We start from the raw sequence: 14,802 nt of genomic DNA, 5'->3' as shown, positions 1-14,802 counted from the left end.
ACCTTGACCACGCTAAACAGAATTTTAGATTTATTGACTGCTTCGGAAATCGTGTTATTCACATAGCGTGCCCTAGCCTGGGCACAGGTTTTGTGATAATGCTTCAGCTCAGTTTTATAAGCGAGGCAAGTGGAGGCGGAGTAATCCCTTCTCCAAGCCCGTTCTAATTTTTTACAACGGGATTTATCGATTTGAAGAGACTCATTATACCAAGGGGCAGGAGTTCTGTGAATGGTACTTTTCTTCAACATGTGCATACCCAGCAAGGGAAGAACCTTTTGTTTGTCCTAGAGATGATCTTTGTTAACCAGGCCTCTCCCATCCTGTGGAGCATTGGAATCAGTACTTTTTGGGCCCCAGCAATCTTCTGGCCATGATATGGTCAATACTATACATCTTTCTGCTAAGACAGATCAATGTAAACACTGTGGCATAATGTTCCAGTGAACGGCATAATGTGCCAGTGAAGAGTACCCTTAATGACGACCTACAACAGCTAACGTGTTGTACTTCATTGAGGTCAGAAGTGTAGGCCTTCCAGGCAAAATGCAGTTTTGTTGAACTGTGAATCAGCCTTTCACAATAGTGCCGCAATTGTGTCTTTGTGAGAGAAAATGTTGTGTTTTATTTTGAAAAATATTTTTCTGCAGTGTGCGTAAGGCCTCTAAATCTTATCAACTGATCTTCTTAGCAAATGAGACTTGAGGATTGGTGACAAAAACCAATAGTCAGAACTAAAGCTGCATCTAGGCCTGCCTACTAATTCGAGTAATGTGCTATGGGTAATTAAAAACAAGTCTTCAAAAAACTTCGGAAGAAAAATCATGTAAAGTGTAAATTAATGTTTATCTCTATGGTGTGGGCGTGTTCTGTTGACATCATTGACCCAGGTCGCCTCCCAGTCCATCCTATCTACTCTTGTCTAATTTGATAGCTTAACTAGGCATGGTTTGCGCACCCCGCTATCTGGGAGTGAGATTGTATCACTCCCCTAAAGACCTCTACGAGGGGAACCATCGCAAAATATTGGCAGGGCTTCGAGCAGCAGTTACCTTCTGGAAGACTCTACCCGTGGCCCCATAGGGCGTATAGCCCTAGCCAAAATGATAATTGTACTCCGACTACTCTACTCCTTTACAAATCTCCCGGTGATACCCCCTTGCTCCTTTTTCCAGGAACTTGACACACTACTCACGACGTTGATATGGGGAGGAGGTAGACACAGAGTAGCCATACGAACCCTCTACTTACCCACTACACGGGGGATTGGGGGCCCCCCTCCTTCGAAGCGTATTTCCTAGTGGCTCAAATCCAGTGGAAGTCCCATTGGACAGTGGAACGCCACATGGAGGAGACATTCACTAATGATGGTCAGGTGCCCCTCCCGGCTATTCGGCGGCTACTGATGCCGGGAACCAGGCCGAAGAGCACATACCCTCTACAGGTAGTGATAGCCCGCAAATGCATGATGCGCATACACCGTATGTCAAAGGGCCAGCCTTTTTACTCCCCACTACTCCTGCTAGTGGGATTCCCTCAGAAAGAGAATTATTTCACATCCGGAACCCTCTGGGTATGGACAGAAAGTGAGGTGACAGAGGTGGAGGCGCTGTTCCAGGAAGGACAGTTGAAGACGTATGACCAAATGCAAAATGAATATGGCCTCCCCCCAGGACAGTTCCTAGTGCACAGACGGTTGGTAGACAGTGTACGACAATGCTGGGATCTCACCGACTGAGAACTGCCAGTGCTCCACACAATCCTACGTATGGGCAGGGGCAGACATCTAGTCACTTGGCATTATAAAGCGATAAGGGAACTGATCTCTACCCCGTTATTAGCCCTCTGCCAACGATGGGAAGATAGGATTGGACGCGTGCTTAATGAACAGGAATGGGAAAAGGCCCTAGAGTACCCAAAGAAGGTGTCACAGAACGCACGGTTCAAAAACTTCCAATTCAACATATTACACCGCACATATTTAACACCTCACAAACCTGAAATATAGAATGTATACTGTGTCGGATGCTCCACAATGTGTTTAAGTTGGTCGAAAACTTGTGCAAACGTGACATAATGTCCAACAGGCAAATATGCAATGATGTACCATGTAAAAAAAAATAAAACGAAAAAACTCTCAAAGAAATTTTAAACAAAAAAAGACTAGGCATTGTTTGATGTTCCTTTTTTATGTGGATACTATTATTTTGCATTGATAACTCTAAATATATGTTGTGTGCTTTTTGTAGAGCATGGAAACTCTTGGCTCCCCGAGGTCAGCAGATACAGTTGGACCCGACAGCATGGAAGTGTTGTCCGAAGAAGGGTAATTGTTTTAACTGGCCTTTTTTTATATTAATGTTCGCTCACTTGCAGTTGGTAATGCTGTGACTGAATTCCCTGCTCACTTGCAAAAGAAAATAAGAGCTGGGAGCAGGTGAGACCCAAAGAAGTTAGCATTTTCCCAATAATGGAGGGCTTACCCATTATGTTTTTAGCCACTAAGGTCCTTATTTCTTTCACTCATTGGAAAAAAAGAATGGAAAAAAATGCAGTGATCAGGGAAGACCTAAATGCCTAAGGCAGGTGTATGCCACGTAAGCCTAGGAGTGACAGATCTGGGCCTATATATTCAGGATTACAATGACTCTACGTGAGCTCTGTTGAGATTTATTGAATGCAAATATCTTAAATAGATACCCTGAAAATCTGACCTGACCCCCAGCCCTAACTTCTGCACACCTGTACTCAAGAATTCAATGTTTAGCCAGACCCCTGTGTCTGCTAAGCCATGGGGCACTTCCACCATTAAAGATGGGTGGATTGGGTTAACACTGCTTGACTAGACCTAAAATCCTGGTGCATAAAAGGATGACATTTCAGTAACACTGTTGAGAAAGAAGGTGCTCTGCCTCGCTGATTTGATCCTGTGGAACGTTCAGGAGTGGAGTGCAACTAATTTGAAGTACATTAGCAATGGTTCTGCTAAATCTGGTGACAAGTATGGGGTTCTTTGTCACATGCAGCTGTCCAACAGGCAAGAATAATGTAGGACTAAGGAGATAGGAAACCAAAGTGCAAATTAATGGCCAGAACACTGGAAATGAATGGGTGGAATCCCAAGTAATTAATTATCAACATAGTTCAGTAGTAAGTGGTAGTCCCGGCATATTTTCATTTCTTCCTGCACAGTCTCGCCTCTGCCCTGTCGTCTGTCTTCTCGAGATCTAATGTTCTCCTTGGTATTCATTGGCTGTGTGAAAGTAGGACAAATTAATGAACAGGATATTGCATTTTAGTTGGTGGAAGGGTGCTAAGTGGCCTAATCTTCTGGACAAGGTACAATGGTGTCTTCCTGCCTCCCCATGTCACCTTTTACTGCTAAGGGGTCTATTACGATGTCAGGAGCACCGTCTCGAAAACTGGACCGAATGACCTCCGGTCGGCCATCCTGACCGCCTCATCATGATGGGACCGAGCACCGTTCAGCCGGATTGTCCCATTCCTCTATGGGAGTTCGTGTTACTGCTGTAAACCCTCTAACACAAGCTCCAATAAAGGAATGGGAATCTGTGTTGATCCCTGCACTGTGTGGCAGGCACCTCAGATTGCTTGCCACATGGTGCAGGATGAACAGGGGGGGCACAATAGGTGCCCCCTCGGCCCCCAACCGGAGGCCGCAGAGGCAAGGGGGCAAGTCTGACATGGAAAACCTGCCGGAGACAGAGTATCATAATCCCATGGGCAGAAAGGCGGCCCTTTGGGATTACAGGCAGGCCTCTGACGGCCCGGCACGCCCAACACGCTCCTTGAGCCCATCGGAAGCCAGCCAGTTTAATTTCCGACCACCAGCATTGTAATGCGGTGGTTGGAAATTAAACCGAGATGCAGACTGGAAAGGCTCCGACCGATGCTCAGAGCCTTCCCTGGCCGCATCGTAATCGGCTCCTAAATGTCTGGTTTTATTGGGGGTCTTGCTTATTCCACTTGTAGGGTGACAATTCTGACTTTTTTTATTTTATTTTTTAGCTACGCATAGGAGGTAAGACGCCTAATCAGATAAGACTGTAGCTGAAGCCTGTGATGAGAAAGGAGAGTAAAGTATCTGTATTGGTTATGGAAGCACTGTATCCAATAGTCTCTTACCAAAAAATCAGTAAAGGAGATTCACTTTTCCCTTTTTTACCTGTAACACAAAAAAGAAAGGAGCTGTAGATTGATCATTTTCTTTCAATTTAGGCCAAGTCCGTAGCAACTGTGATTTGTCCTATTTTGTGTTGAGCAGTTGAGCGAGAATCCGTGCCCGGCATTTCTGCCTGGTGCATAAATAGAATATGGGTCATCTGTAGGTGTCTAAAGAAAATTGTAACTACGCTGTCTTTAACTCATGTACACCGCAAGTTTTGTAAAGCTAAACTAGATTATTCTCCTTTTCTTTTTAGCAAAGACGGCGAACCTGACTCACACTATGGTAGACATTCACAGGTTAGTGTCCAACTGTTGTCCAGTGTCGATAAAAATGATGGTTTTACCGAAATATAACTATTTTTTTAGTGTTAACAATAGAATAGAATTACCATTCCTCCCCAATCCGACTTCAAGCAGGTGGTCCAAGCGCGTGTCTTGCAGAGGCTTGACTACGGCAGCGCTTCTCTCTGTGGCCTTCCCAAATACACTCTGGCTCCACTAAAGGGCATCACTGAACGCTGCGGTTAGATTGGTGTCTGGTACCAAACAAAATAAGCACGTATCTCCAGTCCTAAAATCTCTTAAATGGTTGGCCTACGAAGCTAGAATTCAGTTAAAGATTGCCGTTCTGGTGCACAAAGCTCTGCATCTCAATACTCCCAGATACCTAGCGCAAAAGCTTGAATTATCATGTGGTGGAAGAGCCTCAAGAAGCGGTAACACTTTATTTATTTTATTTTTATTTATAAAGTTTTATATAGCGCAAACAATATCCCGAAGGATATCAGAGCGCTTTACAAACACGATGGAAGGAAGGACATAAGAGCAATAGGTATATAGCAGGCTATGCAGGAAGGCACATTCTCTTTCACCGGAAATTCGCAGAATCTCCTCAACGGCCGCTTTCAAACTGGAAGCCAAAAGAGTCAGAATTAATACATTTTTACCATTATTGGGCTAGGTTTCTCCTGTTCGAAGCTAGTGATCCTACGTTCACTGTACAAACATTTGATGCTGTTCTTCCTTACCGCATAATGTGCCTTCCTGCATAGCCTGCTATATACCTGTTTATTGTATTACTCATCCTGTCATATCTGCCTTGTAACCTTGTAATTATGTGATTATTCCTTGTTTTTTAAATTTTTTTTATTCTTACTCTATGTCGTCATTGCTCTTATGTCCTTCCTTCCATCGTTTTTGTAAAGCGCTCTGATATCCTTTGGGATCTTGTTCGCGCTATATAATAGATAATGGGGTACAGATGGAGTGCTGGTTTATCCCATTATACCTGGGTTTCTTTTTGAGTGTGTTTTGTTTTAGGGTGCACTGTTGCATACATTATTCAATGAAAACATAATCTCCAGTTGAAACTGCCTATCTCCTCTACTTCCCAATCTGTATCCTTTGTGTTTCCCTCGGTATCAATGTTTCATCTTGCTGCCTTGTTTCAAACTTTCCCCTTTCCTCCTTTCTTTGCCTCTGCTCCTTCGGGATCCCCTGCCTGCACTGCATCCTCTCTCCAGTGGACTTTGTTTAGCGCTTCAGTCTAGTCACTATTTTGCCTCCAGGGGCTGGACAACCTTTCCCCTGAGGGCTGTCCTGAGCCCCATGTGCTTTTAGGCTTCTGTCTCCCCATGTCCTCATTAGCTTACAGGTATGGGCTTTGTATGGTACTTAAAGTTGAACTGTGACACTACATTGCCACCAGCCTCTTATTGTGTTCAAGATGGCAGCATCATGCAATGCTCACTCGAGACTCGTTGGGTGTATGGAAAAATTCCAAAATCTGACTACTGGTTTTCACAATCAGCCTTTTTAAATTGGTCGCAAATGGAATTTTGTTGAAGTGGTCCTTCAAAATGTTTCAACATGAATTCTCAACTTTCACAGAGTTGATTAACCAAGTCATTCTATATGTCAAATGTACTTCGTGGTGCAAAACCAGTCATCAGTCTTAACACATTTCTTAATATCGACCCTTCACTAGGAGAGTTTGACCAGCTTTTCTACTATTACCCACTAGAAAAGCAACCCAATAACCCCTCTCATATGTTGACATAAAAAACACAATATTTGAATTTAAGGTCGTGGTTGAGGTAGCAAACCTGTATCAACATGTTTAGTGTTCTCAGGGTGATGATGACAGTGTTGGTATTTGCAATGCTATCGCCATCAATGTTGATTTTTCTCCCCACAATCCCTTTCACTTAGGTTTATCATGTGAATTTGGAATGGGTCTCATCACTGTGTTTCTGAAATGTAGAAAAAGGTCATACCATACTTACAGCCAGTGGCGTAACGAAACTTGAGGGGGGCCCCTGTAAAGTACTGGAGGGGCCCCCCCACGCTCTGGACACAGTCAGGAGCTTTCAGGTCAAGGGCCTGCCACCCATGCGGAGTGCCGGATGCCCCCCACCCACCACAGGGGCTGCGTTCGATATTCGCACGCTGCTGCTTACAACATATAGACCAGCCTAGTCAGGCAGAGAGTATGAAGTTTTAAGTGCTTTGTTGAGACCAGGGTTCGCTGCATAACTGGAAAGATTGTTTGTTAGTTGTTACATCACATGTGTGATTGGACTGTACTCAAATTGACATATACAGTGGCTTTATTTGCAGTGCTAACTATACTCCTAACAAGCTGATCCAAATATTTCTTTACTTTATGCAATTCTGGTACTATGTTTAAGCAATGTTAAACATGCTACCAGAATTCTTTTGTTTTGGGACTTCGAAATGAATGATGTTATAGACAAAAGCAAAATGGTCTTCAGCAGAGTACTTTATCTCCGAATGTCCTAAACATGCAATGCACTCAGTTGTCCTCTGTGTTAACAAACTACTTTCTTGGCCTCTTACATTGTAGGCTTTCCCAACGAGCCAAAGAGACTTGTTTATGTACAAAGAAGCTCAGTGGGATCCATCTAGCATTCTTACATGGACTTTCATTAAGCAAACTGTTGATTGACATTATCTGTCATCATGCCTGGTAAATAAATGTGTGATCATCTTCATCGGTACTGGGGAGTGTCGTGAAGAGTGAGAGCAAAGAAATAGATGCTTCTGCAATAAGATTAAGCTGCTTCTCGGAACCTGCTCAATGAAAATATTACTTTATTTGACACTTAGCAGAACCATTTTAGAGTAGAAAACTTAAATCTATCCAGTCTGAGTCGCCTTCGAGAGACCCTACGTTCAAGATCTTAAGATTAATTCAAAACAGTCTGTTCAGAAAACTTTGGTTGCTTGTACCACTGGCTATAATATCAAAGCAATCTGACTAGTCCTGTCCGACCACAGTTCATTCCTGTTCACTTCAAAATGCATAAATATTGTTACTATTCCCTTAATTACCCTTATTTCCACTGCAGATATTGTAGTGGATACAGGTCCCCGATTGTGTAGGTTCCATACCATCGAGTAGTAGGCTGGCACGGAGAGGTGCCAGTTGCATGAGGGCATGCCTCATGAACCACTATGTCCCAATTTAATATTGCAGCATAGTGAAAAGGTAAATGACTCACACTTGCGTAGGCATTTTTCTGCTTTGCATGTTAGTAGGGCCTGTGTGGATCACTGGGCTCCACAAAGCGCACTGGGTTCACAGTAGACCCTGCCTGCATAGGGGTGGAGCTCATAGAGGCCTGCTTTCTAGGGGAGTGAACATACCAAAAGATCCTGCTTTGATGAGAGGACTCCTTTCCAGCATGCACTCCATTTTAGTGTTGTGAGAAACTGGTCTGACAGGTATATGTAAAGAGCACTTGACTCATTTTCTTGCTTGCATGACGGAGAAGGGTTCCCTTTCGTAGGGCCTCTTTGCCCTTGTGGCATAAAACATTACCCTAACATCATTTTATGTAAGATTCTTCAGGAGGTTCCATTAACATTTCGAAGCTCAGAACTACTGATCAGTCACACCTCTACAGGCTTTGCTTCTATTTAGTGGTGATTTGTTCTCAAGTTTGTAGGTACATGTAAGTAAATGGGTTATTAGTTGAGAAGGATGCGAGTCATTCCCAAGTATGTCCAAAAGTCTGTGAGGTCCAAATCACAAGTCAATAAATAAATCTGGATTTAACTCCTTGTAGCTCAGAGCACGGAACATACAGGCATTTCTAAAAATAGAGAAACACTTAATGAGGAAAATTACATCAAACCCACTAAAATTCAATAGGAGGAACCAGGGGGATCATTAAAAAAAGTTTTAGTTTGGGAAAAGAAAAGTACCAGTCAGAAGTCAGTGGTCCTGGTTGACCGGGACCTAGGTGCGTTTTCAGGCTGACTGCAATAGATCAGAAGTCAGAACACCCAAGCATGTCATCACGGTCAAAGATTTTACCTTCTGACTTAGTGTCTGAATTGAAAATTAAAATCCTCTATCTGGGCATGGCTGCAGGCTGTATCTGATTAAGTCCTCTCAGAGTCGTATTTCCATTGAACTAGGTCCCTCTCAAGCAGTTTGTTTTGCAAGGGAAAGCTCAGAGAGGGAACATGCACATTCCGTGGCTGCTGAAGCCCTCTCTTCCAGCAGCTACTTTTCGCACCTTTGCCAAGTCAAGATTTTTACCATCAAACTTTGTCTTTTCTATCGATCTCAAAATACTCAATTGAGGCAAGCCTGAAGCTGTATCCGACAAAGTCCTCTCGAAATTGAACACATTTGCTGTGATGCTCCAGAGAGATGTTTAATTCCTGGCGCAGTTCCTCTTGGACTACTCTTAGGCCCCCAGGACCTCAGTGACCGCATTTAGGGTGCCAGGAATCACTGCTGCAGAGTCCACCAGCCGAGTCCAGTTGCTACCGCTCAGCTGGACACTTCAGGAAAAGGCCTTTTGCAGCTTGTTGTGGCCCTTTAGCCACAAATGAGGTCAGCCAACTGACCCTTGAAGTCCACTACTCAGTCCTAGGTTCGAGGGGGTGGGGGGGCCCTTCAGGTCTCCATACAGGTCACAGACAACAGGTCCAGTTTTCTTCCATTGTTCTGCAGGTCGAGATGTGTTCTGATGAGCTGTAGGTGATGTGCCTCTTTTGTAGGGTTCAGTGGCCAGTGGGTGGGGCACTTTGGCAGAAAGACCCGAGTGTTTGGTACTTGACTCTTATAAGCTCAGGAAAGGCTGCTGGAGAAAAATGAACTTCAGCAACTTGAAAGAGAGCAGGTTTAGGCCCATCCATTCATTGTTAATGAAGAGGGAGCCCTGAGGAAGAGAAGCTTGTGTTCTGTGGGCAGTATGTAGTCAGCTTGGCTTTAGCCTGGTGGAAGTGGGGGCTGGCCCCAGAACCAGTTTGATGTAGTTGAAGAGACAAAGATTGCTCATTTCCCTAAACACACCAGTGTCTGGCAGACCGGCAGCAAACAAGGGCCAATAGGTGCTCTCATATCAAATTTGCCACCAAATAATGCACTGTGGCTTAATTTGCAGTTAAGCAAACATGATGAAAAGAGGGATTTTCTCACTGTGCATCTATATTTTTTATGTGGGTTGGGCAAGGGAAGAAGGACATTTTATTGATTTTGTGCCAGATAAAAACCGAAAACAATAAGTGACAGTCACAGCAGCGCTTTGGTATTCAGAAAGTCAGTTGTACAACATTTGAGGTAACTCCAGAAAATTTAAAATTTCTTTCCACTAATCTTGTCGCAGTTTCATAGTCTTCAGACCTCGGAATCTGATTCAATTCTGGGGTCAGATCAAGCATTATACCTCTATATTGACACCACTCCTCCAGATCTTATGTTCTTTGGACATCCACTTGCCTTCTGAACTGGTACTTCTAAAGTCATACAGTGGTCCATCTTGTTTCATCAGGCTGCTACTGAAGGGGCTTCGGTGGATTGCCAGTTTCTGGCAATATCTCTTCTGGCTACAAGGATGCTCGGCAGCAGTAAGGTCAGTTTATATAGTTTCATATCACAATCAACCAATCTATGAGGCAGTGCTTATTTAGGATCAGGCAATAGCTTCCATCCCAGCACCACCCTTAATGTGTTATGCACCCCACTTCAAAAGAGTTTAAGTTTGCTGCATTGGGAAGTTGTGTGTAAGAGATCTGTGTCTTGGCGTGTACGTCTGAGAGACTCCGGGAGGGAGCACACACCATTTTCCAGAGCTTCTCCATGGTCCGGAAGCTACAGTGTAGATATTTAGGCTGGATCAGTCTGAACTTTGATGCTAGTGTGGGGACAGTCTTGCATCTTGCCACTCATTTGTCAGTTCTCCAACATCTCTCTCCCATCAAAAAAATCTGAGGTATTAATGACAGATAATTGGTAGTGTTGGGATATCTTGTGTTTCTTCATTTGCCCTGTTAATAATTTAGCTTCAGCTAGTTTGAAGGCACCAGGTTTGTATCTTAGTACTTTCAAGAACAAAATGTCCCTGCGCATGAAGGAGAAAACTCTTATTTGACTTTTTAGTGGGACAGAACTGTATTTAGAGTGAGGTTGTTTCAGTTATTGAAGGGCACATAATACCTTTACATTCATTTCCATTGTGGGAAAATTGCACCTCTGTGTGGACAGAAAAGGATCACATCCTCTTGCTACGGATTGTGAGGGCACATTGCTCATTGAAATCCATTGTAATTGCATTTATATATTGCTTACTACCCCTGATGAGGCGTCGAGGTGCCTTTTCGGCGAGCAGCACGCTACTCCAGAACCCATAATGGATTAGTGGTGAATTAGTATAGTGAAATAAGAAGTCATTTGAGCTGTGGATATGTTAGTCTGTTATTTGGATCGAGAAGGATAGTGGAGTGATTGAAGAGGGAAAAGGTTTGAATTTATACAGCGTTTGCTACCCCTGATGAGGTGTTAATGCGCTTTTTCAGTGAGTAGCACCCTACTCTGGAACCTATAAAGGGTTAGTGGCGAATTAGTACAGTGAAATATGAAAGTAATTTGAGTGGTGTATATGTTAGTCAGTTATTTGGATTGAGAAGGCTAGTGGAGGGATAGAAGAGGGAAAAGGTTTGCATTTAGATAGTGCTTGCTACCCCTGATGAGATATTGAAAGCGCATTTTCGGCGAGTAGCACGCTACTCCGGAACCCATAAAGGATTAATAGTGAAATATGAAGTAATTGAATACATTTTCAATGGTCTCTCCTGAGTATATGCTTATCCTACCACCATGAACATCTTGGCTCTGTTATGGTGTGATCATCTAGCGGAGTATTTACCAGGTCTCAAGGTTTTTTCGTCACAGATGAGCTTCTGCAGGTGTTTGTCTCTCAGTGACTTTTGCAACTCTGCGACAGTTGTTTGCTACCTACGACTTGCGTTACGAAATCTTTCATTGAGATTTTCTCCAATTGAATGAAAGTGTTTTCAATCCATTATATTCTAGCACGTTTAAATTCACAAATTGATAAATATTTTCTTTGGAACCTGATAAAGCACATAAGTGAACACGTTGGCAGCCTAATTTTCCAAATGTCTCTGGATTTTTCCAACATTCACAAAAGAAGGATACACTTAATGGACGCATACGTTGGAACTGTTGATGAGTGGGCAAGAAACACTCATACCATCAGGAGCATAAACATTTTTACCAGAGAGAGAGAACAGATGTGCCTAATGGTTAAGTTGACGGGAAATACATAAAGGAAATGCTAATAGTGTGCCTTCATTTCACAGGTTCAAATTTCAGTCACATGTTCAATTTTGTTTGTGGCTATGTTGAAACATGAAAATATAAAGAGACCATGCTCCTTCTAGAAAAAAATGAAAATCGGAGGACATTGAACTGTGTCCACAGTTGGGGTTACTATTAACTGCAGATTTCAATTAGGCAACATGAGTACCCCAAGATAACTTTTTCCTACCATGCCCACCTCAAGAACAAGGCTGCGAAATGCAGATACAGAGTGCCACTGCAAATAAAAATAAAAAAGTGCTACCACGCTATGTATTGGACCATGGATTCCTCAAGGTAAAAGAACAATTTACTCTCAAGCGTTTTCCCTTCCATTTTGATAATGTGAAAATACCAGATCTGTTGTCTGGCCAACCTAAAGCACTAACCGTTATTTGGTTTGAAGATGAACAGGACGATACATCGTAGCAGAAAGCAAGCCAGGACTTCATGCAAGTGTGTCTGTTATTAGTCTAAGAAGGGGGGAAAATGAGTTTGAGAATAATTTCTGTTAGAAGTACACAGATTGTTTACATTGTCGAAGATGGCACATGGACATTGGAAAGTAGTGCATTCCGTGTGTAACTTGGCCGAGATGTCTATAAGATACATGACATCTAGAGTCACCACTAGAATGACTCCAGTCCTCCATACTGATCCTCTAAGTGGAGGGCAACACTATTTTCGGTGAAAGGTTTCTACCTTTTGGTAAATCAACAACTTTGTTTTTCTCTAGATTATTTGTGACTACTAATATGGTCACTTTCTTGGGTTTTCTGCCTATGAAAAATACCACTTGAGTCCAGGGCAGGTGATACCCTATGGCCTAAAAAGTAAGTGGTCTACGTAACTAGATTGGAAGAGAAGAGCGAACTGAGGCTGCCCCTTGGGCCGAGCGGTAAACCAGAAAGCACAAAACTGAAATAGCATGAAAGGGGCCAGAAAGCAGAGATGATCCTGTAATGCTTGCGGAAGCTAGTGGCTTGTCTTGTGCATCCGTGCAGAGAAACCTGAAGAGTAGGGATGGTCCTCCTAGGTCCAGGAGGGCACGGTCTATGCCAGATTTGCATGATATCCGCGGGATGTGAATACTACTTATTCGGATAGTCAATGATTCCCTCAAATTTGGCATGTTACCTTCCCTTCTGGTCCTACTTCGAAACCATTGTGACCACGGACAAGCATGAGGTTGCAGGCCTCGACAATTCACTGTGCAAGAACAGTAGAGAAATACTTAAAAAGCCAAAGGTCTGGAGAGACTCATAAGAAATGGGAGGAATTACAGTAAGCTGAGAAGTATCCCCCCTTGGAGTGGCTTAAAGAAAAGACCCATGATTGGATTCCTGGACAGGAGCCTATCTTCCGTATCTTTCTTTCCGGCGATATGCTGCCGGAAAGAAAGATACAGAAGGAAGGTAGTAGACCACGCTCATGGTAAATGCACCGGATATGAGGTATGATCAGTAAGGCACAAGAAGTTAACACTGAGGGCAGCCTAAAAATGTTAATGTTAATTGGGAAATGGAAATGAAAAGAGCAAAGGGAAATAAGAAGATTTTTGTTTTAGCTTAAGTAGAAATTAAAGAAAGAGCCATGTTACAGACTCTCTCAATACCAGGAACCAGGGCTCGAGTGGCGTCCCCCCACTTATTTTACCGGGTGGACTACGCCCCTACCCCCCTGCCAAACAGCTGGACTTCACTCTTTGGCCTCTCTTGGACAAGATCGGAGCGCACCTTTCGTGACGTCACTTCCTGTCGTGACGTCAGTTTCGGTGACACCGTCCCCCCTTCTCTTTTTAGGACTTGTGCCCTGCCAGGCGCCTAATGTTGAAGGCATTGATCAGCATTCAAAAGTTGACAGGTACATTTGAGAAGCTGTTAGAAATGGAAATAAAATAAGAGTCGGTGTAAATGTAAAAAAAGGCCCCTCTATATCCTGAACAGTCACAAAATGTAATTTAAATGCGAGATGCATTTTTGGACAGGGAGAGGGAGTGAGAGCAGAGCATTGGACTGAGGAATAATTCATTAAAAAAACAGTATTCGAGCTTACCAAGCAAGCACTGCTACAAACAGAATAGAGGCCGTTAAAACCTGAGAGAAAGCACCGCCACTGCCCCCAGCGCGCTTTCCTAACATATGAGTGACCCCGACGCCCACCGCCGGCGACGCTGCGCAGACGGCAGGACGCTCTTCGAAGGAGGGAATAACAGTTGACATTCTTGCATGCATGCAGAAATATGCAATAACCGTCCGATTGAAAAAGGAACCTACCAGCGTCACGCAAAACGAACCGTGTATTGCTACTGCAACTGAAGCTTACAGAAGCAAAAATAAAACGTTAGAGTCCGAATGTTCTCTTTTCCCTGCTGCCTCGTGCTGTGCAGTTCCAGTGTCTGACTAGCATATTCTCTTTCATCCTGAGCAGTTCATAATGAATGCAGGCTCTGAAGGTAGGCCTGCCACTCTAAAAGGCTTCAATTCCAGCAAGCAAGATACCCAAGTAGACTAATGCATCTTTTGTAGAGAACTCTGTGAGACCTGCAGGAACATGAGCCGGGGATGGGTGCACTCGACCTTTCATCCTTCCTAGGTCAATAAAATCAATACCACTGAGTTGCCTAATAGTAAGACTTGTTAATGGGCCCTATAGCCTATCCGGTGCATAGTATATGTGTAAAAAAACATATTGAAGCTATTTCCTTACTTCCGTGCACCTTCCCCAATCAACCCCAAGAAAATGATTGGCCACAAGGCATCTCCCAGAGGCAGGTCTTGCTTTTTTTCAAATCTGTTGGTGTGGACAGTTTCTATTACCACAGGCTTGCAATTAACTGAGACCATGTTACGCATGTTTGGCCAACTTTACTGCCTCCCTGTTAGTCCCAAATTCAATTCAGGTGCTAGTGCAACATAAATAAAAAGGCATTGCCAAAGCCAGGAAGTCTTGCCTTTGCTAACCAGTTGTGACCT

At 43.5% G+C, this 14,802-nt stretch overlaps 1 protein-coding gene across 5 annotated transcripts in view; it reads left to right on the top strand.

Moving 5' to 3' along the window:
* FAM13A (family with sequence similarity 13 member A) overlaps positions 1–14,802 on the top strand; it is a 906,414-nt gene that overhangs the window by 696,544 nt on the left and 195,068 nt on the right. For all 5 annotated transcript variants that reach the window (XM_078676111.1, XM_078676110.1, XM_078676109.1 and 2 more), the window contains 2 exons: positions 2,250–2,326; positions 4,443–4,485. In XM_078676111.1, the coding sequence (XP_078532237.1) occupies positions 2,250–2,326; positions 4,443–4,485 (120 nt within the window). The remainder of the gene's footprint in view (positions 1–2,249; positions 2,327–4,442; positions 4,486–14,802) is intronic.

Source organism: Lissotriton helveticus, chromosome 2_1 (genome assembly GCF_964261635.1).
Source record: "Lissotriton helveticus chromosome 2_1, aLisHel1.1, whole genome shotgun sequence".
NCBI lineage: Eukaryota > Metazoa > Chordata > Amphibia > Caudata > Salamandridae > Lissotriton > Lissotriton helveticus.
This window is presented reverse-complemented; position numbering and strand designations above follow the sequence as displayed.